Genomic DNA, 21,937 nt, shown 5'->3' with positions numbered 1-21,937 from the left:
TGAATCACTCTAATTTGCTGTGTGGTCAACTCTTCTCTTTCTATTGAGTTAAGTTAAGTCGGAGCAGCGAGACCTAGAGAGTCAGCAAGGTAGCTAAGATCTAAGGGGAATCAGTCTCATCACAATCATAAGTGCTCTTGTAGTGAGTATGAGATCTTTGTTACACCTTTATCTATTTTTGGTAGGCTTTCTTCTTTATAATGTGGAAGTTCTTCTCAAATACAAGAAAATGATTCAGTTTTAAAGCCAAAGCTAACATCAACAGAGTCAGGTTAGGAAATAAAACAACCCTCCAATTATCGTAACAAGCCAGACGGTGTGCCAACTCATTCACAACACGTGAACATAGACAAAAGACACCATCCGAGCCGACATGGCTAAGGTAACAATCTCCTCTACAAAACACAAAAATTCTGACAAATCAAAGTTTTTCAGTTAAAACTAGGAAATTGTTAAAACAATCCATCAGGATTACGATTCTATTAAAAAACCATAATCTTATAAAAAAACCTTTTTAGAATATTTTGTTTATTATTAAATCTTAAATTTATAAGTCATACCACACTAATCATTCTAAATTCTAACCAAGATTGACTCAACTTGTACTGAAAAAACAACAACAAACAAATCACTATAATTAAGCATTTAAAATCTAGAATATGAAATGTTTTATTCTATAATTACTGAATTTGGTTAAATATTTTTTCACACAAAAATTCTAAAGAGCTTCCCTCTCATGTTGCAACATAAAATGTAAAAATTGTTGAAATAAATGGTATGTAACCATTTGTATAGAGTTGCATTGTTTCATGAATGAACATGTTTTTTCGAAAATGACAAATTTAAAGAATAGACGTACGCGAATATTCAAATGACCAAATGGTCTATACGTACATCCCTTCTTTAAATTGCTTTTGAGAACTTTTTTCATAATGATTTTCTCTTATAGACATTTTTTCCTTTCATAAACTTTGTTCAAGTTCAGTTTATTTCCACAAAGTATAGTTAGTTAAATCTTGTGGACGAGGTGCTACTTTCATGAGAAAGTTAATTTATTCTATTCTGGGAGACAATTACTCATGAAACTCAGACACTAGAGTGAGTAAAATTGTCTTAAGCAGACAATGTGAATTTGTTTTGGGCTCATATTTTATTCGATATACTTGGTTCTATATTTTCTGATTTTTTGATGATATTATTCATATAACAAAAGCTGTGTAAGGTTAAACATTATCATGAATAATAATTTTTTAACGTTTGTGTCATTAAGCAATGAGCAATAGAATAAGTACATTTATATGTTCTTTTACATTGCAAATACCAAATGATAGCTTCAATTTATCACTCAACTGAAATCTCCTTATACTGCCAACAAGTGGACACAATTGTATTTGACTGAGATAGTGAGACTACATGGAGTACCCATATAGATTGTTCCTAACAGAGATGCCTGTTTCACTTCTAAGTTTTGGAAAGGACTTTAGGCTTCCTTGGGCATAAGGTTGGATTTCAATACAACCTTTCACCTCAGACTAATGATTAAACTGAGCGTTTGAACCAAATTTTGAAGGATATGTTGCAAGTTTGTGGGATAGGGTTTTTAAAGAGTTGAGACTCCCATTTGCGTTTGATGGATTTCACTTATAATAACAGCTATCAGGCTACCATTGACATGACATTATGAATAAGCACTGTATGGTAAGTGTTGTAAGTCTCTTGTTTGTTGGGATGAGGTTGATAAGTAGAGTATAATAGGCCTCGGTTTAGTTTAGTCCACCAACAAAGCGATATAGAAGATTAGAGCCGGTATGTTGACAACACAAAGTAGATAGAAAAGTTACATTGATTTACGAAATAAGGATCTATGTTTGATATAGAGGACATAGTTTTTCTGAAGGTGGCACCTATGAAAGGTGACCTGAGATTTGAGAAGAGGGGAAAGTTGAGTCCTCGTTTTGTAGGACTATTTGAGATACTTGAGCGGATTGGTCCCATAACATACCATTTAGCTTTGCCTCTGTCATTTTCTATAGTTCATGGTATATTCCAAGTCTTTATTCTGAAGAAATATGTAATAGATCCAACACATATAGTTGATTATGAGCTATTGCAAATTACTGAGAACTTGAGCTATGAGGAGCAACCAGTTAAGATTTAGGCAAAAGAGGTCAAACTGCTTCGTAATAGAGGAATTGCACTAGTTAAAGTCCTTTTGTGAAACCACAAAGTTGAATATGCTACATGGAAATGAGAGGATGACATAAGAGCTGTTTGAGGATCACTAGTTGTTCCTTCGGGTTCACCGACTGATGAGAGTGTTCCTTCAGGATCACTAGATTTCGTGTGTTTCATCAGGCACATGATAATTTTTGGTACCTTCTAACCGGATCCTAATGGAAAGTTAACAAACACCTAGCTGGACCAGTAGTGGGTTCCTTGCTGAGTATATGTTTATATTAACTCTTTTATATGTTTAATATTTTAGGTAAACGTAGAGGTAAGAGAAAGCTGGCGAGCAACAAGAAGGACTGGTGATACGCCATATGGGGATTCAATTTTGCTTCCACTTTACATTTTCAGTATTTGACTTTAAGTATTTTATTTGAACTCGTTAATTATTTTATGTTGTTTTCTTTAAAATTTTATAGGGCCCAAACTAGGATTATGTTTACATAGTATGTTTCCTACTTTATCAAATCATGATTTATGGACATATGTTTGAAGTCATTTACAAAATGTTTAGTTGTTTTCCTATTTTTCTTTTAAATGCAGAATCATTATTTGTTTTAAGGAATGACCTCAACTTGGTATAAGGAATTAAGTTGCTATAGTAACAATCTTGATCAGCTAGCATATTGAGATTAAGTTCCTTCTAAGCTTAGGCACTTATCTTAACTATCTCTTTGTTATCCTCAAGCTTCAGGCATATATAACCAATCCCCACAATTTCACATTTATGGTCATCCACTATGTAGACTGAGCCTCTTTCTCATGGCTTGTAGTTTACAAACCATTCTTTCTTAGAAGTTATATGATAAGTACACCTTGAGTCCATGACCCAGTCTGCCTTTCCCTCAACATTATTTTCCATGGATTTTGATCGAGTTGGTGCTAGAATTTAGAATACTTAGGGCATTTTCACTCACAATAAAATTACCTCCCTTGTTCTCTTGGTCTTCTTAAGTCATTTCTGTTTCTGTCATATCTGGTGTGATCTTGCTGTCTTCTTGAATCTCTTCTATATGGCTTCCCTATTTTAGGGCAATTTCTTTGAAGCGTTCTTCTTTGGCAAATGAAAGTTTGAATTGTGTTTGGGGTCAATGCTTATTGAGTCAATCCTACTCAACCGTGCCTACAACTTAATCTAGTTGGTTAACTCCACGGACTTAGTGAGGTAAAATGCAGTGTCGTGCATGCATTATCTTAATTCTAAGCAACATTGATGATCCGACTTGAAAATAATGTGTCATTGATTCAAGATCATTGCATGCAAAATGCTCCTTATGAATCTCTTCATTATGCGTTCATACATGATCATTGCATGCAAAATGCTTCTTATGAATCTCTCCATTATGCGTTTATACATCATCATTGCACGTAAAATGCTCCCAATGTTTCTATTCATCACATAACTTCTAAGTCCTCATCGTGTACAAGTTTTTCTATTGCTTGTCCAAGTGTAAGCGAAACAATAGATCTATCTGGGTGATCCAAAGTCGAACACAGAGAATTGATATCAAAGCTTAGTTATAGGATTCACTAAGCATTTAGGCAGTATAAAAGAATAAACTATATAGTGTGAAAGAATGTAAGTTTGAGCTATATCTACTTATCTACACTAAAGAATCTGTAAAGAAAAATTAAGATAGATGCCAGATGGAGTTGTGAACTAACTTGCATAAAAGAAGGGGGTGAAGGAAAGTCTATGCATTACTAGATGATTAAGCAATAAAAGATCCTTGATGCGATATAACTTAGTTAATGTGCTTGTGATTAAGGTGAACACCTCTCAGTATCTTTAAATGCCGCACTTGCTCACCTCTCGGTGTCTTTAAATGCGATATAACTCAAGTTATATCTAGAACACTTCATTACAAGTCTTATAGAGCTTCGCGTTTAAGGATGAGAACCTCTCGACGCCTAATACCCACACTTGTTCTCCTTTCAGGATACAAATGATGGAAGTCATCTCGCCAAGGTAGAGTTTGTCTCCAAACTCCTCATTGCGCGCATTAGCCATGTCCTGTAGTTGGCAATATATATTGGCCAGGTGATGAAAATAGCTTAGCAAACGCGATAAGAAATATAAGCTAACATTCTTATCAAGAATTTATCATAAGACTTAAACCACAAGTAACACAAAGATAGATGAGCATGTAAAGAATGAAAGATTGAAACTGGTATAAATATGCAATGTATTAAAGAATATAGGCCTTCTACCATTGTACAATATGAACAAATACACTACAAAGAAATACAAAGAATGGAAAGAATAGAAATGACATTATAAGTTAGGAAAAGTATGGAATGAAATTTTATTCACTCAAACTTCAAGTTTTCACTCTTAGACTGACCGAAGAAGATGAAGAAAAACTTTACATGTGGTGGAAAGACTTCCTTTCCACCACTCTCTAAAGTTCAACCCATTCAGGTTGTTACTTGGCCTATTCAAGCCTTTTTGGCTGGTTCATGGACATTTGGCTCTTTACACAATCGGCCTATTTTCTTGATGGCGACGGAGTCCTTTATATAAGCAGATTTAGGCAGAAAATCTAATCTTCTAAGCATGTCAGTACTGAAAGCTGCCTATGTGTCAAGTCACATCAACTCCAACTACCTCTTTTGTTTTCTAGCAAACCTCTTCTCGCTGACTGGTTTGGCCTCTTCGTCTAGTATTTGCACGAGTTTCTCTGTGATTCACTAGGTTATTCTTTTGTTCATAATCATGCGTTATGACACTAAAAATAGGGTGAAAGAGGCATGAAAGCTTATGTAAAGTGTATTTCCAAATATTTATGAATTTACAACATAAGCTACGCATTTTAACATATTTCTTATACATTTTGGTCTCATTATTCTCTCTAAAAGACTATAATTACTGTTATTTCTTCAAGTTATCACACTTCAAAGATGGTTTATTTTGTTGATTCCTCTAGTTTCTATCAAATTTAGTTTTCTTTGAGAAGTTCTTCCTTTTGGAGTAGAGTGACTCACCTCCTCTAAATTTCTTTCACTCAATCTTCAACTCAAGTTCATTACATTTCAAGGATTGACGACTGATTAATTGGATATACTATGTAAAGGCTAGCTTTGTTTTCTTCTTTTTTTTCCCCTTAAATATAATTGAAATTTAATATTTAATTCAAGAGAGAGGTTCATTTGGGGAAAAATTTTCTAAGAATAGGTTGCTAAGGTTAAAAAAAATATAGGTTGGACAAAAAAAGTTTGAAGGAAAGTAAGTTGCACCAAGGCCATTGATGAGTTTTTAGATAAAATGTAATAATTTTGATCAGTCCAAGCAATTTGTAAAGCTAAAAAATTCTCAAATTAGTTAGTTAAGAGGTTTCTTATGAGTTTTATGAAAGACATTTGGGATAATTTGGTTAAGAAATAAGGAAAATAAACATGTTCTTATGTATGTTTTCTACTGCCAAAAAAAAAAAGGGTACATAGTGGGATGTTTTGTTGATTCAAGGAGTTTTAGAGTGTTAACACCTAAACTTTGAGGTAAACTTGTTTTAATTATTGGTAATTGGTTTACATAGGTTAATTTAATTAATTTTGGCACGAAATGAGGTTTTTGGTGGTCGGAGTGTCAACGAAAAAGTTGGCTAGAATCTGGAAACTTTTTAAGGTTGGAGGTTGAAGATGACCTCTTACCATTATTTGTCTGTCATAAAAAGTGAAAACAGTTGACTTTGATGTTTGACAATAAAAAATATAGTTAATTTTGTACTTTTAAGGTTAATTTAAGTGTGCTTAAGCATTTTGGTTCCTTGCTGAAATGGTTTTATGTTTTCCTCTCCGTAGATCTAATGCGAGATTGAACACGCAATTTGATTACCGCATCTTCATCTGTTTAATAATAATTTCATTGATTTCTCATGTAAGGTTCTATATCTGCGACTAGGCTACGCGAGGAGACATGGTTATGCAATAAAATGTGCTAACTATGTCTCTAGGTGAGGATCATGGTATAAAAGGTACACATCCTATCCATGCATAGCTATTTCTACTTAGTCTGTATTGAGTACAAGTTATCCTCTCACTTGCCCAAGTTTAAGGGAAGCGGGAGGTTTCCTGGGTAAGCCAGGGTCAAACATAGGAAATTTCTTATGAACCTTAGCTATAACGCCTACTTCTAATTTCAAGCGGTATAAATCTATACAGTATAAATGTAAATGTATGCTAATCCTATTATTTATACTAAGGGTTCTGTAGAAGATGGAATTGAAGGATTATGGAATGCGAACTAACTTGCATTCGAGAAAGGTGTAGGAAAGTCTACGTGTTGTAGGCAATTTAACCAATGCAAGATGCTTTGATGCGATATATATCAATTAATCATCTTCTAATTAAGGCGGGCAACCTCTCGGTGCCTAAATATCATATTTCTTCGTCTTTCGGGACATAAATGATGAAAATAAGTTATGCGATATATATCTAGGTTTCCTTACTTATAAGCATCATATTTTGTCTCTAATTAAGTCAAACAACATTTCAGGGCCTAAATGCCACACGTGTTCTCCTTTCGGGACACAAAGCGCTAGAATGAAGTTCGTTTGTACAACTCCTTTCTGCACTTGTTTATATTTCATCTCTGACTAGTGCTTGATTCCTTCTCTCAAAGAGAATTAGGCGTTGAGATTGAGTTCAACCTAAACACAATGAGTCTTATAAAAAAAATAGAACCCTTATCAAGTTCATAACACAGAGACTTAACTAAACTACTTATAACACTTCAACAAGATGATGAATAGTAAAGAAGTGAGAAAATGACAGTGATGAAAAATATGCATTTTATTGATTAATGCAGGCCTCTCGACCATGTGAATAATAACATTCAAACAATAAATTAATAGATGCAAAAATGGAAAGTCGAGAAGGATGTTAAGCTGCAGAATGCGTTGATATGCATTCCTTGGCTCTTTTACAAGTTAGGGAAATGGTTTGTGAGCTTCTCTCTCTAAGCTCTCACCCATAAGTTGATGAAGAAGAGATGAAGGTAGGGAAACTTCTATAGAATGAGGAAGGGTTCTAAAACTTCCCTTCCACCGGCCCCCGATTTACATGATGGAGTTGAAGATATTTATTGGCATATTTTCGTGGTTAAATAATCATGTCCTGCTGCACAATTGTTCTTATCCTCTGCAAATGTCAACGCAGAAAGTAGTCATTTTCATGTCACATCAACTCGAACTAACACTTTGGTCTTTTAGCAAATCACCATGCATTATGAATTGTTTTCAGAACGCCTAACGATTTGGATAGCCAAGCAGCTTCTTATCGCTAAGTCCTCATCATCATGCGGTTTAAAACACTCATAGTTAGTAAGGTGTAGTGACTTATGTAAGTTGCGTTCTCTAAAACTAACAAAAGCTACACATTTTGGTCCTTTACATTACGTTTTGATTCCTTTGTTTTACCTAAAAGCCATAATAACTTATATTTCTACAAGTTATTAGTCCTAATTGATATTATTAAGATGGTCGGAACTCTAGATATAATATTATGGGAGAAATAAGTCAATTAAGGGGTTTATTTTCAAGTAATACCCTAAATGAGTTTAAAATTTTGGTTGGGAGTAACCATCAGATTACGGTTTTGATTTTCAAGTTAATAAGAGATTGAACATGTCACGTCCTACCCCAAATGTCACTCCATGCGACCATTTGAAGGGTGTGTCGCCTAGACATTCAATGCACCCCTTACACGAGATAGCACGCCGAACACCTAGTGAGCGGAATAACTCTTCCTTTTGTCTTTTTGCGAAGCTCTACGTTGTGAGCCTTAGAGATTTCCACATATTTTGTAGCGGAAACACTAAGGAAATAACAAAGCGAAAATAACATAAAGCTCTCTCTTTATTAACTTAATGATTACAAAAGTACAAATTTACAACTTTACAACTTTACTTTACGTAAAATAAACCAACTTTACTTTACCTTCTTCTTTCCACCAAGGTTCATCACACCTTCCTTCCTTCATCCACGACCTAATGATGCTCTCTGCAGGGAGGTGTTCAGGAGCATAATAACTCCAATCTCATCCTCCTCTTGGAGTTGCCAACAATTCAACTTAAGGAAAATCTTTAGAGCTTCATTTCCCTAGCTTAGTTCCTTCACACTCCTTCTTCAGCCCCACATTGGACAACCGTTCTATGGTCTGAGCTGGAGTCTTCCACATTAAGGAGCAATTCGCTTACCAATCAGCTCCTTAAACACATGATGAGATTCCATGGCTAGCACGCCATGAGACTACAAAGTAACTCTACCTTTCCTCTTTAACTGGGCTAACGCTCGAAGTCAATCCTTTGCTTAGCTTCAATATATAACAACTTGGGGAGAGGAAAACTTAAAACGTAAGTCAATCCGACTTAAAGAGGGAGGGGTTTGAGAAAACCTTACAGCAAAATTAACAACTATAAGGTTAAACTGCATCGTATAAGTCTCATCGTGTATAGCCATTAATCACTAGTAAAACTCATGCCACTGGCACCACACTCTTAGATCCTCTCACCATTTATGTGCAACACTGGAACCTGGTACTCTCCTTACGCCGAGATTTGGGACTCGTAAGTCACCAGCATCATGCGAGTTCCTTAGGATTTTTCACCCGCATCTTACAATTGATCTCACTTTCTTACATCATTCCATTACTACAATCAAGGATGGGTTAGCTTTCTAGCTGCTCCCCTCATACCATGTCACAATAACGACGATATTATAAAGTAACCATCAAAGACAGAATACCCACACGCCAATTAACAATAGAGTACATCCATCACATATGTAACTTACAAACATAACAACACTATTTATGAAGGATTACTCATTAAACATTTTTTTCGTAATGCGAATTTAAGCATAGGGAGCATTTTACCATAGATAACAATCAAGGGAGTAACGACTTACTGCTTACCTTTAACACGGATTGTCACAAATTAGTGAAACATCTTATAAACACATCCAGAATGAAAATCATAACAGTATATAGTTTAAAAATCATACTAGAAATCGATCAACCATTCACAACCGTTTATAAATCACGCTTTATTACCTTCCAAAGAATACTCATTTTCATGGAAAACATTCAACCTTTTGTTGGAGAACATTCATAACTCACGCTTATTTTTAGAAAACGTTCATAAAATGAATTTTATCATTCACAGAAATAGGGTTCATAAAGTACACTTGATCATTCATAAAAGGGTAATCAATCATTGGTAACGCGCTTGTAAATCACATTTATTACTTTCAATAATACTTGTAAAACGAAATAGTGTAAATAATGTAGCATTCACAATAAAACATATAGTTCATCTTGTCACTCTCCTCATTCATAAGGATCACCCATAGAATTACTTGGCCTCCACTTCTTCCTTTTTTGCTATTGGATTCCTTTCATCTAGTGGTTTTCTTGACCAGTCGTTCAACATTCGGGTTTCTTCTTGACTCTTTAGAAATCTATTACTCTTGAACGATATTTCCCTTTTGGGCTTTTGTCCTATTTATAGTGGTTTCCCACACTTAAGGGTCACTTCCCACTGTACACTTGTCACCTTACTTAATTCGGCGTGCCATCCAGCCAACTCAGACTCGTCACGTAAGCTATCAATTAGCGGCGATTGGACATTCTCTCGAGAAGCACACCTTATCTTCTTGGAAAGTCAAACTCTTTAATCGTCTGACGCTTCTATCTTCTCGAGAAGCAAAAGACATTCATTTCCCTTGCGAGTGGTCAAGTCATCATGACAAAACACTTCCTCGCCTCCACTTCCTTAGGTGTAGACTCTTCTTCTAGCATTATCAGACAGAACGCCTAACTCTTGGCATTCGACGTGTGCCTCTTTCTTGCCATCTATTCTTATTGCCATCTCTTTTCGCGTCATTTTTCCTTGCAAAATGTCCCATGCTTTCCTAGACAACTTCCTAGCAAGGATCATCTTTGACAAAAACTCCTTTCCTTGGATCAGAGCCTCACAGGAAAAATCTATAAACTCAAGGATTCTAGCTTCAATCCGTAAGTGACAAAATGAGTTTAAATGATGATTCATAGCATGAATTTCGAGTAGAATATCTTGAGCATGCTTTTGAGTTATTAAGTATGTTTTACTTAATGATTTTGTTAAAATTATTCACAAAGCATAAGTTAAGTTAAAGTCTAAGATCTTGTTACAAGCATGAGCTTGAGTTTAAAAGCAAGAGAGTTTCTAAGCAAATGCAAAGCATGAGTTCAAAGCTAAGATTTCAAGCATTTAAGCATGAGTGCTGAGTTAAACTTGAGTTTGAGATAAATTTGAGATTTAACCAAGTATGTTTAAAGCAAAGCATGTTTTAAAGTTTCTATGAGTTTATAACAATTTCTCTAGTAGCATGACTAAGTTAGCGGAGCTCGAGGCTAGTATATTATGTATGCACATAGAGATTATTCCGTTGTTGGTGTTGAGTTTACTCCAACAACAATGTTCTTGAGATTGTCGGTCGAGCATGAGCCACTACGGCAAGGACGTTGGGAATACTGAGCATGCTGTACTACAACGTGGCTAGATGCTAAGAAAGTTTATAAGTAGTCACGCTAGTTTGTTTTTTTTAAAAAAGAATTGCTTTGACAAAAATTTCTTATTGAATTGCTTTCAAAGTAGAAGTTTTTAAGTTAGTTACTCATAGGTCATTAGCTCACGTTTTCAAAATGTTTTACTCTTTTCAGGTAGAGATTGTGATCCCATAGCCTGATCTACCAGTATTTGTCTACTATTGAGTTCTAGTTTCTATTGTTGCATGTCATACACTCTAAACATGCATTTTGATTTGTACATATATGTATATGTTGTAAGAGGTTTCGGGAATGATTATTGGATGTCTGTTAAACCCTCTTATTTACGCGGAGTTGTATTGAGTTACTGTGAGTTAGAACCCGAGTATGTTATGTTGTTATCGATTGCACTATTGAGTTAAATTATATCGTGAGTATTATGTATGTCTTTTGAGTTGTTTTCCATCAAGTTAGTGTTAGTAGCTAAGTTAGAGTTAGCAGGTGTTGTTGAGAGGAGCAATATTTGTTGGCTTCATGTCATATCTTAGAAGGGAGTCTGTCCGGAAGGGGTGCGACATATTGTCTCTCCTATATTTCATGGCTGATCTAGCTTCTTTAAGAGTCATGTATTGAATTTATCAAAATGCAGCTTCACTTTCAGCTCCTAATTTGTCGCCGAATTGATTGAAAGCATTTGTGAGCTTTTTAAATTCATTTAAATTCTCATCTAGAGACGGATGAATTGATATTAAAAGAAAACAGTCTATCGAATGTAAATTTTGTTGTGGAGATCTTTCTTGTCATATAACAAGTGTAGTTTCTTTGAAACTTCTGTCTGTTATCTCATCAATTACTTGTCGAAGTGCATTGTCTAAACTGTTCAATATCAATGTTGTACATGCTACATCTTCCATGGTTTGTTTTTGATCATTTGTGACTGTTGCAGGAAGTTTTTTAGCATCTTCAACAGCTTTTGCTTCCTTCTGTGCTGTCAAAATTGCTTTAATTTTCTTTGCCCACAAGGTAAATTCCCCTGTGCTTGTGAATTTATCAATTTCATACTTTGTTGAAACCATTAATGACTATCTGAAAGAAGAAAAATCTTTGGACAAATTCTTGAGATAGTTCTAGAAGGTTTCTTGGTTCACCAAGCTCTGATACGGGTTGCAGAAAGAATGGGCCTTTAAAGCTTAATAAAGAACTGATCCCAACTTACTAAAGTGACCAAAAACTCAAATTTTGGTAGTTGGCATGAAAGAACCTTAGACTATCACATCTCCTTCGTCAGACAAGAGGTAAAATCTTACCCCCTTTGTATCTTTCCAGCCTTCCATTTTTCACAAATACAGAGTACGAAAAATCATTCAAGAAAAACTCTCCCTACTTTCGTCTCGTTATTCATCATTTCTATAAAGCTTCAAGTGTAAATTTCATGAACAAAATAAAAGAAATGAAAGCATTCAATGTGAAAATCATGAAGAGGAGAAGGAGAAAAACAATGTGATAAATAATGGTTCGGTGAGAAATCACCTGGCTACATCCACTCCAAGGTATGAGTTTTCTATTTCTTTCTTCAAGAGCTCTCTCCAGTACAATATTCACTCAGATTTTTCTTATCATCTCTGAATAACAGAAAAATACAGTTTTATTGTTTTAACAAAAATGAATTATTTTTCCATTTTGCTAACTAAGAGAGATGAATTAGTTGGGGCTGTAGAGTGAACTTGTTCTAGAGGTAATTTTAGCTCTAATTCTTTTATAGAGTCCTTATCGTTTCTTTCCATATAGCTACTTCTTTATTACGCAAAGCGGATCCAATCAATATTAAACCAAATACAAGTCTTCCAATCAATATTAGAGCAAATAGAAGTCTTCCAGCCTTTTTTCACAATCAATATTAAAGCTGTACAGAGTTCATTCTTATCTTGAGATTGTCAAGATATCCAAATGCATATTAATTACATAAGAGCAAGTTAGCACTTTTAATTTTGGAGTACTCAATTATGATATTTGCTTTCCCATTTTGCTGGCCTTAATATTATCAAGCTACTTCTTCAGGCTGCACTATTCTCGAATTACTTCTTCTTTCATCACTTCTACAATATTTCAATATTTAGAATTATAATGTTAATTCTAAATATTGAAACATTATGGAAATGATGAAAGAAGTAATTTGTGTATTAATTATTCTGTAATGTGCTTCACCTATTCTCTTCTTCAATCTCATCAACGTTTTCAATTTTGGTGACCGTCTTCTGAGGACTTGACTATGGGGATGTTGATTAATTTGCTTTCATAAGAACCTGAAAAAAAAAAAGGGAACACAATTAATGTTGAAAAATTGTAAGTATGGTTGCTTTCCCTCGACCCAAAAGCTTAAGTTGACAGGTAATGTAATAGGTAACAAGAAATTTCTTCTCAAAACTATACGCATATAACTTATAAGCATCGTAAAATGTACTAAAAAAATTTAAGATGATGAGTGAGACAAATTTAGTATTATATCAACGCTGCTCTGAAGAGAGAATTTATTTAAAACAATATAATAGTGGTAATAATAAAAAAAGATGAAGATTAAGGATACACGAATTACCTTCGAGTTTTGTCCTCCCACATATTGCAAACTTGTTGGAAGCTTTGGCAATAGTTGTGGCTGAATGTTAAAGCAATCATTCAAGTACAATGCTTTTAAGTTAGTAAGTTGAGTGAGACTTTGTTTGAGCCTTACAAAAGAATTCTTGCTAAGATCAAGAATTTCCAATAAATAAAGACATTTGATATCATCAGGAATATCTTCGTCCACAAGATTGCAATCACTTAGATTCAAATCTCTAATAGGCAAAAGACCATTAGTACTCCCAACCAAATTACTCAATGACCACCAAATATTTCTTGATAGCCTTTCACAATTCAAAGTTTCAAGACTCCTTAAACAAATGATAGCATCTGGTGCTTGATCTATAAATGTTCCCCCAATGTCAAGCATGGTAAGAGATTGTATTGTCCCCAAAGTGAAAGGAATTTGGTGAAGGTTTTTGCAGCCATTCAAATTGAGAGTTTGAAGTAATATCAGTTTACAAATTGATGTTGGAAGACTTGATAGCTTAGTACAATCCCTTAGGTTCAATAAAGTTAAGTGAGTTAGAAGTCCAAATGATGAAGGAAGGTCTTGTATAAGAGTTCCATCAAGGTGAAGTTGAGTTAAAGATTTGGTTGGTTTTTCAACCTTTGGGAAAGATTTAAGGCCTGAATTGGAAAGAACCAACGTTTGGAGTCTTTTGCAAGTTATTAGTTTAGATGGAAATGTTTTGAGATTGACACAATTTGACATATCAACTAAAACAAGAGGGTTGAGAGTAGTAATGGAAGGATGAATGACACACAATCTTGCACAGTTCCTTAATATCAACCTTTGGAGATTTGGAAGCTTTGAGAAATCAGGGGTCTCAACCAAATTCTCTGATCCACTCACATCAATCTCTTTCAACCAAATAAATTCCTGTCAAAAACAAGTCCACAACATCCTATTAGATATCATTCTACTTCTCAAATTCTTACCCTAAAAAATAAAAAAAAAAAAATAGTTGAAAATTAATCAAGTATAATTTAGATTTAGCCTTTTTGATTATATCATTAATAAGAACCTATCAACTATATAATCTATCATTTGATAGGATTCTATCGTAGATACAAAGTGTATCACTTAGAACAATGTCCCTATTTGTTTCATAGATATTGCCACGAGATTTCAGACAAAACCATATATTCGATCTAATTGATCCTTAATAAATTTTGCTATATTTGTAACTTTTTAAAAGTATTTTCATACACTCGATTATTAGCTCTAAAATCACTACTTATTGCAATTACAAAAATATAAGAGCAAACAAAAGTACCTTTCTTGTCTCAGTTTCTAAATTTCAAAATATTCAAATTTTAGTGCAGTTTTAAGTTTTTATTTCAATTTAATTTCTCTTACAAGATGTTTCATTTTTATGATCGAAGTTTATGTTTTATTTCAATTTAGCGGATTGATATCCAGATGGCCTATACTTTTAAAAACGTTAGTTTTCACTAAATAGTTAGGAAGTGTTGGCATTTTTAATGATATATATAGGTAGAGCCGTAGAGGGTGTCAAACAGTAATCAATTAAACTATATAATTAATTATGTATATATATGTACGTACCTTTCTTCCCTCCCAAAGTCGCACAACTTTACTATTGGGCAAGTGCAATTCAAGCAGAGATTGTGGTTGAAAAGTCGAGGGCAAATACTTTGAAGGATATCCGTTCCACCTGAGAATTCCCAATTTATTTGACAAAAATTGAATATCTTCATCAACCCTCACATTGTTGATTTCTAATAACTTCAACTTGTTCATATATGCAAATGACTTCGCATCCAATACTAATTCTTCTTCCTCCATGTCCATAACTACTATTCCTTCAACATCTTCTAATCCCTGAAAAGATAAACAAGAATAATAATTACTTGAACGAAAACAGCAATGAACTGTACGTGAGTACGTTGTGTATGTTTGAGAGTGATATTCAAACTTCAAAGTATTGATTTTGATCAAAACAAAAGTTAATATTTATGTACTTCCAAACGTAACCTAAAATGAAACAAAGCTAATAATTGTTTCTTACCTTTTCTTTGCCAAACATATGACGGATATGTTTTCGAAGCCAAATTCTACTTTGAGTTTCTCTCTCACCTTGTACAATTCCTCGACCCATACAATGAACCAAGGTATGCATTTGTACCATTCCATGAGAAACTTGAATTAAATTTCTTTGAGTCAACAAGTTTAACTTATTGTAGGGTGATCTATAACCGAAACTCTCAAGTATTTCAATCGCTCTATCCATACTCATCCCATTATTGAAGAAACATGCCAAATCCAGAAAAACTTGCTGGCTCTCATCATCTAATTCTTCATAACTTGTCCTGAATACCTCACAGAAAAGATATTTGTAAAGTAATTTATGAACCTTCTCTAAACTTTCTTCCCATTTGTCTATATCTTTACCATGTAGATGGGATCCAATTTTAATCAAAGCTAACGGATGTCCTTCAACCATTTTTACCATCTCCTCAGCAAGATACCTAAAATTCTCATCCAATGGCTCGTGATTTTCTCCAAATGCATGATTGCAAAAGAGCGAGAAGGCATTGTGGTGATCGAGAAATTCAACATTGTACTCCAACATTTTATGTTTATACTTAGGTTGACAACAAAGATTTCTATTTCTAGTGGTAATGATGATTCGACTCCCTGGACTAAACCAATCCTGACTTGATCCAACTAACTTTTCTATTTGTCTTCTTTCATCAACCCCATCAAGAACAATCAAAACCTTTTTGTTCCTCAAACACTTCTTGATCAACTTTGCTCCATGATCCTCATTCTTAATTACTATGTCAAATTTCCCACATAGTCTCAAAAGTAGTTTCTTTTGAATTGAGACTAATTTTTGGTCAAAATCCCTAAGAAAGCAACAGTACCTAAACTTATGTTCAAGCTTCTCGTAAAGAACTTTAGCAATGGTTGTTTTACCAATACCACCCAATCCAACTATTCCAATAAAACGTATGTCATTTGAGCCTAAGTCAAGAAGGTTATCCATTTGATGCAATGGAGGAGAGATTCCAACCAGTTTAGGAGATGCTTTGACTTTATAGATGATTTCTGTGACTTCTTTTATGACATCAGATTCAAGGCTGCATATTGAAAGCAAATTAGTACCAGTGTGTTAGTTGTCAGTATGGTGAATATGCAAATTTGATCGTGTTTTAAATGGCTACAAAAACTTACAAAAATAATAGTATATTTGTTGTATGCTTAGTTTAGCCATTTTAAATCGTAATTCTAACAATCATCAACAATGTCAATTTTTGTATATTAAAAAGACAAAGCAAGATCTACTACATAAACAAATAATTCGACTGAATATTCAAGATCAATGCATTGAGGGAGTAGGTATATGCCACCCTAATTACATACGAATAAAAAGAAAACAAGATAAAAATAATTTTGAATAGCAAAGGCATTTTTATGTACATCAATGTGAGCTTATTATTACTTCAAAATATTTAGACATAAATACAAACACTTTTGAGTAAAAGCAAACTAAATACTAAATAACCCTGCATGGATAAAACACTACCAAACACATGGGCATTTAAGAAACATTTAAATAAAAATGACTTTCTGAAAAAAAAAAAAAACATACTTTTTTCTTTGACAAATAATCTAAGCAAAACCCTTAGTCACATTTGATTATTGAAAGGTAATGTGTTAGGCAAGACAATATAGTTGATAATTATATTACTAAAATTATTATCTATTATAACTATACCCTTCTTTTAAACTAACTCATTTTATCAATACATTAATTATCATAGGTCTCAACTTTACACGTTGTAATATATTTTAAAAATCAAACATTCAAAGAAGTTAAACCAAAGAAATAAGTACAAATCATAAATACTACGGTAGGGCGATGATTGTGAATCACAAGGTTATGTGAATTATTTTAGGTGAAATAATTTTGAAAAAAGTATATATAAAAGATGAGTGTCATCGTAGGTTGGGGAGCGACAACCAGTAAACATATTTTGAAAATGAGTAACGAATAAAGAAATAGAAGAGGACACTGAAAAATGGGGTGAGGCTACCAATGCTTGCACGCAACACCAACATGCTTAATTAAAAAAGATTTAGTTTCCTTTTATTTCCATATAGACAACTTGTATGTATTTTCGGATCAACATCAATATTTCTTGTATTACTATATATAAAAAACACGAGAAAATGAAAATGTTTGTTCTTATGTTAAAATAATGTGGTCAATACCTGAAAATGGACAAATAATTTAACCCCACTTATTATTCTTTATTATTAATAATATTATTATTTATTTATTTAGATTATTATATTGGAGGGGTGGAAAAGTTTGTTAGACGTTAACCAATGCTAATATTATATCGGCCGTCGTGGATCATGTCTTATATGAAAATTTTAAGATAAAAAGACAACAATGGATTGGTTAGAAATATTACGAAAGTATTAGGAAAAAACAAGACTCTTTTTCAATTCAAAATATAACAAAGTAGTAAAATATTTATACTTTATAAAACAATTTCGAAAACGAAAAAAGTTGACAGACTCACAATCATTTAGATTTGACTAAACGATTTTTTTTAAGATTCATTTGATACACGATCATTTGGATTTGACTGCTCAAATCTAAACGATTTTTAAGATTCTTTGTACACGATTGTAATTTAGATTTGACTATTTTTTGTTTGTAAACGATCGTTTAAATTTAGTCAAATCTAAACGTCATTTTTTCAAGTCTTTTATATTTAATACACGATCTTGAACAACCAAATAACAGTTTTAAAAAATAGATATTTTATATTTGATACACGATTTTGAACGAAATAACAGTTTGGAAGAGAAAGAAGAGGAAGAGAAAAAAGACAATGGAAAGAAAAAAAATCAAATCACAGTGAAAAAAGAGAAGGAGGACGATAAAAGGGACAAATATAAAATACTTAAAAAATAACTAACTCGCTTTGTTATGCCAGCCATAAATATTTTACTGATTTGTTATATTTATGAAAAATTTTCATTATTAAATAAACATTTTTTAAAAATTTACAATTGTTCTTTAACCCTAAATCCAATTATCGGGTAAAAACGATTTAAACATAATTGATTTTGTACAATTAGTTTTCATGCAACTATATTGATGATTTGTTTCAAACTTAAAAATTATGTTCATGTATCTACAAATCATTTTGAATGAATGTGTTTGATTATAAGTAGTTTTAGGATTAAATGTATGGACTGACATTTTCAAATATATAATAAAATAAATAAAAATATTTATAAATGTAGTAAATTTATAAATTTTACATAATAGACATTGATATATAGCAAAATTTTGTAGGCATCAGTAGACGGTATATTATTAATGTTTATTACTCATAGAGTCGAAAGCTTTGTTATATTATATAAATATTTTCTAACCATCTTGTTATTTATAATAATTTCTTAATTATAAAAATGAAGAATTTAAAAAAAGTAATAAAAAGTGATGAGAAAATTTTTACTTTTTAGAAAACAACAATTTAAGTGGAACAAATTTAGTGGGGTTTGGTGGATTAGCATATTTAACGGCTGAAAACAACTTCTAAATTATTATTTTAGATTTTTCTAAAATAAAAACCTACTGCCCACCATTTTACGGCAAAATGTAAATATTTTGTGAATTGTGTCTCATTTTTAACCATTCCCCTATCAAACATTCATAAACATCAATTCCCAAACAAAAGCCATTTTGGCCATTACAAAATAACTCCCAAATTAATTCTATACTAATTTTAATAATATAAAATTTCAAAAATAGTAAATTAGATAAAATATTTACGTTTCATACAAAAAAATTAATAAATTTTTAACTTTTAGTAAATTTTTTCAAAAGTAAATAGTTTGTTTTCTATAACATTTAAAATAATAAAATAAACTAAAATATTTACGATATATAACAAAATTTTGGATTCTATCAATAATAAATATTGATAGATTTCTATTATTATCAATCAATATATGACTGATTAAAGCATATCAATGTTTATCATTGATAAAATCTAAAATTTTCTATATCTTATAAATATTTTGTCAAATTTATCATTTTTAACAATTTTTCTTATTATTTTTATTATTTTTGAAAACTCCTTTTAATAATTTTAAGTTAATTTTGATGTAATGTAAAAATATATAACCAAATAGTAAATAGATTTAAAAATCTACATGACTATCAAAGGATTAATAACATTGGATTCTATACACACCACCAGCAAGAAACATGCAAACAAAAATCCAAGTAAGTTCAAAAGTCCATTTGGATTGACTTTCTAAATATCTATATAAACATTTTTTGTTTTCCTAAACACTTATTTAAATACTTAAAAAATCATTCCACAAGCATGCCAGAAACTGTTTCCCTGAAATGATTTTTCATACGGTTACTAATATTCCCTAGTAACTAAATGAACAAGCCTTTGTAGCTTAATTCAATAAAAACCCAGTCCAAGAAGTTAATTATCGACACATATTCACAAAATTTTGAACTTAGCTTGAACAATAAAAAATAGAAATTAAACAAGACATAAAGTTAATAAATTAATGGGTTTTTGAGACTTTACCTTTCTTCTCCTACAAATATTGATTTTGGCAAATTGTTGATTCTTTCCAAAGCAAATTTCCATCTTGGTGGAAAGCAAATTTCCATCTTGGAACCTCCATCAGAAGGTTTGACTTGTTCTCTTCCTTTTCGCTAAATGATTTGTTAAGCCTTTTTGCTAAATCTGTTTTCAGAAACCAACAGTGGGTGAACTCAATCAATCCTTCTTCTTTTATGATTTCTTCGTAATCTTCTAATCTCTTTCCAAAATCTTGTAATTCCTTTACCAAACAAGATGGATCTTGGTAAAACACAGGGATGACTTCTTCATAACCTTCATCTTTGTATTCCATTATTCTGCTCAACTCTCTCAAACACTTGATGGAATTGACATAATCTTTTGTTAGAACAACAACAAAATGCCTTGACTTTTTCATTGCATCTTCATGTATAATCTCACCATCATCACCACTGCTCATAAAAGTCCTTAGCCTGATATTCCTAAACTCTTTGGCCAATTCGGAAACAAATTTACTGTCAGCGGTGGCGAAACTTATGAAGACTTGGCATGTGTTTGGAGGAGAAGATGAAGTTGGTGAGGTTGAAGGTGGATTCATGGTTGTTGAAGAAACTTGGAATGGATATTCTTTTTCATTTGAGCCTAAATATGAAAGGCTGTAACACAATTTTTATTTAATATGTGCAGAGAGACCTAGAAGAATAGATCATTCCAAATATAAGAATTAGATTTTAAGTATTAATATATATAGGAACATTTAAATTTTTTTTCAAATATAATAAAATTTATCAGAGTCTATCATTGATAGATTTATATTGTAAATATTTGTCTATCAACGATAGACCTCAATAGTGTTGGAATTTATGTCCTAAAATACATAGTTTGTAATCATATTCTATTCAATAGAGTCATTATTAAGAATTTATTAGTGAAACTGAATACTATAATCTTAAATCCAATAAACTAAGGTTCCAAGGCCATTTTGAGTAAACTTGAACTTTATATAGAGACATAAATGTGGATTAAGTTCGAGTATATAGGCTAAAACGGTCTATAGTATATGAATAAAGGTTGGGCGCCTTATTTAGGGACACTATGGATGCGACTCGCTTTGTAGTTAGTACAAACGATATGATCTAGAATTATTCATGTAAAGACATGAAAGTGGGAGCATCCTATGTAAAGAGTTTACATAAGGCCGAACCATGAAATAGTCACTTTTACGTTATAACGTTGTTTACTGTTTAAAACTAACCATTTCGATTATTGATGACTTAGGTAACTTAATCTTAAACCTAAGCTAACTGTGAACTCCTGTTCACACGAGATTATCCTTAGATCTGCATAGGTGAGGACAACTCTTTAGCGTTGGCTCAATAAGCCTCTCATTCAGGGGTAAGACCGGGTGAATAGCTGGAGACATATGGTGCAAAACGTATGACGAAATTTGCTCCTACTCACTTTAGGGTTAGTAGATAGGTTGTTCTCTTAAGAACTGAATCCAAGTCTTGAAAAAGGGGTCCCACCCTCTCAGTGGCCCGAGAGGGATTCAATTTCACTACAAGAAATTGAGATTTTTTCGATGCACAAAACGACGTCGGACGACAGAATGTCGGGACAAAAGACTATTCCCGACGCCGTGATCCATGCATCGGGACACAACTAAAATACTATTTTAATATCATCTTTGTTTGACGTGTCATGAAGAACGTCGAAAAGAAAGAAGTCAGTCTCGATGCTTATCAAACGACGTCAAAAATAGAAATATATTTCTCGATGAGTTACACGGGACGTTGGGATAAACTCGAACATTTATTATGTGTCATAGCAAGATCCTCGACGCTCCATGCATGGCGTCAGAAATAGGAATATAGTTTCCAACGGGTTGCACGAGACGTCCGGATAAACTCAAACATTAATTATGTGTCAGAGCAAGATCTTCGACGCCATGCATGGAGCGTTG

The 21,937-nt window shown here is 32.8% G+C and overlaps 1 protein-coding gene and 1 long non-coding RNA gene across 2 annotated transcripts; one reads left to right on the top strand and one right to left on the bottom strand.

The window, feature by feature from the left end:
* Positions 1-3,472: 3,472 nt before the first annotated feature.
* On the top strand, positions 3,473-11,423 carry LOC107992205 (uncharacterized). The gene is made up of 3 exons (XR_001764713.2): positions 3,473-4,270; positions 6,031-6,203; positions 10,930-11,423. It is a non-coding gene; the product is annotated as an uncharacterized LOC107992205 (long non-coding RNA).
* Positions 11,424-12,613: 1,190 nt separating this feature from the next.
* LOC103503300 (TMV resistance protein N-like) lies at positions 12,614-20,610 on the bottom strand. Its single transcript, XM_008467437.3, has 5 exons — positions 19,978-20,610; positions 15,408-16,482; positions 14,945-15,220; positions 13,349-14,254; positions 12,614-13,058 (listed from the first exon to the last, which is right to left on the bottom strand). Exons 1-5 carry the CDS (start codon positions 20,061-20,063, stop codon positions 13,038-13,040), a joined length of 2,364 nt encoding a protein of 787 aa, XP_008465659.3. The 5' UTR covers positions 20,064-20,610; the 3' UTR covers positions 12,614-13,037.
* Positions 20,611-21,937: the final 1,327 nt, after the last annotated feature.

The sequence above is a fragment of the Cucumis melo genome, chromosome 9 (assembly GCF_025177605.1).
Source record: "Cucumis melo cultivar AY chromosome 9, USDA_Cmelo_AY_1.0, whole genome shotgun sequence".
NCBI lineage: Eukaryota > Viridiplantae > Streptophyta > Magnoliopsida > Cucurbitales > Cucurbitaceae > Cucumis > Cucumis melo.
Note: the sequence above shows the minus strand (reverse complement) of the source record. Positions and strands in the feature narration are given on the sequence as shown.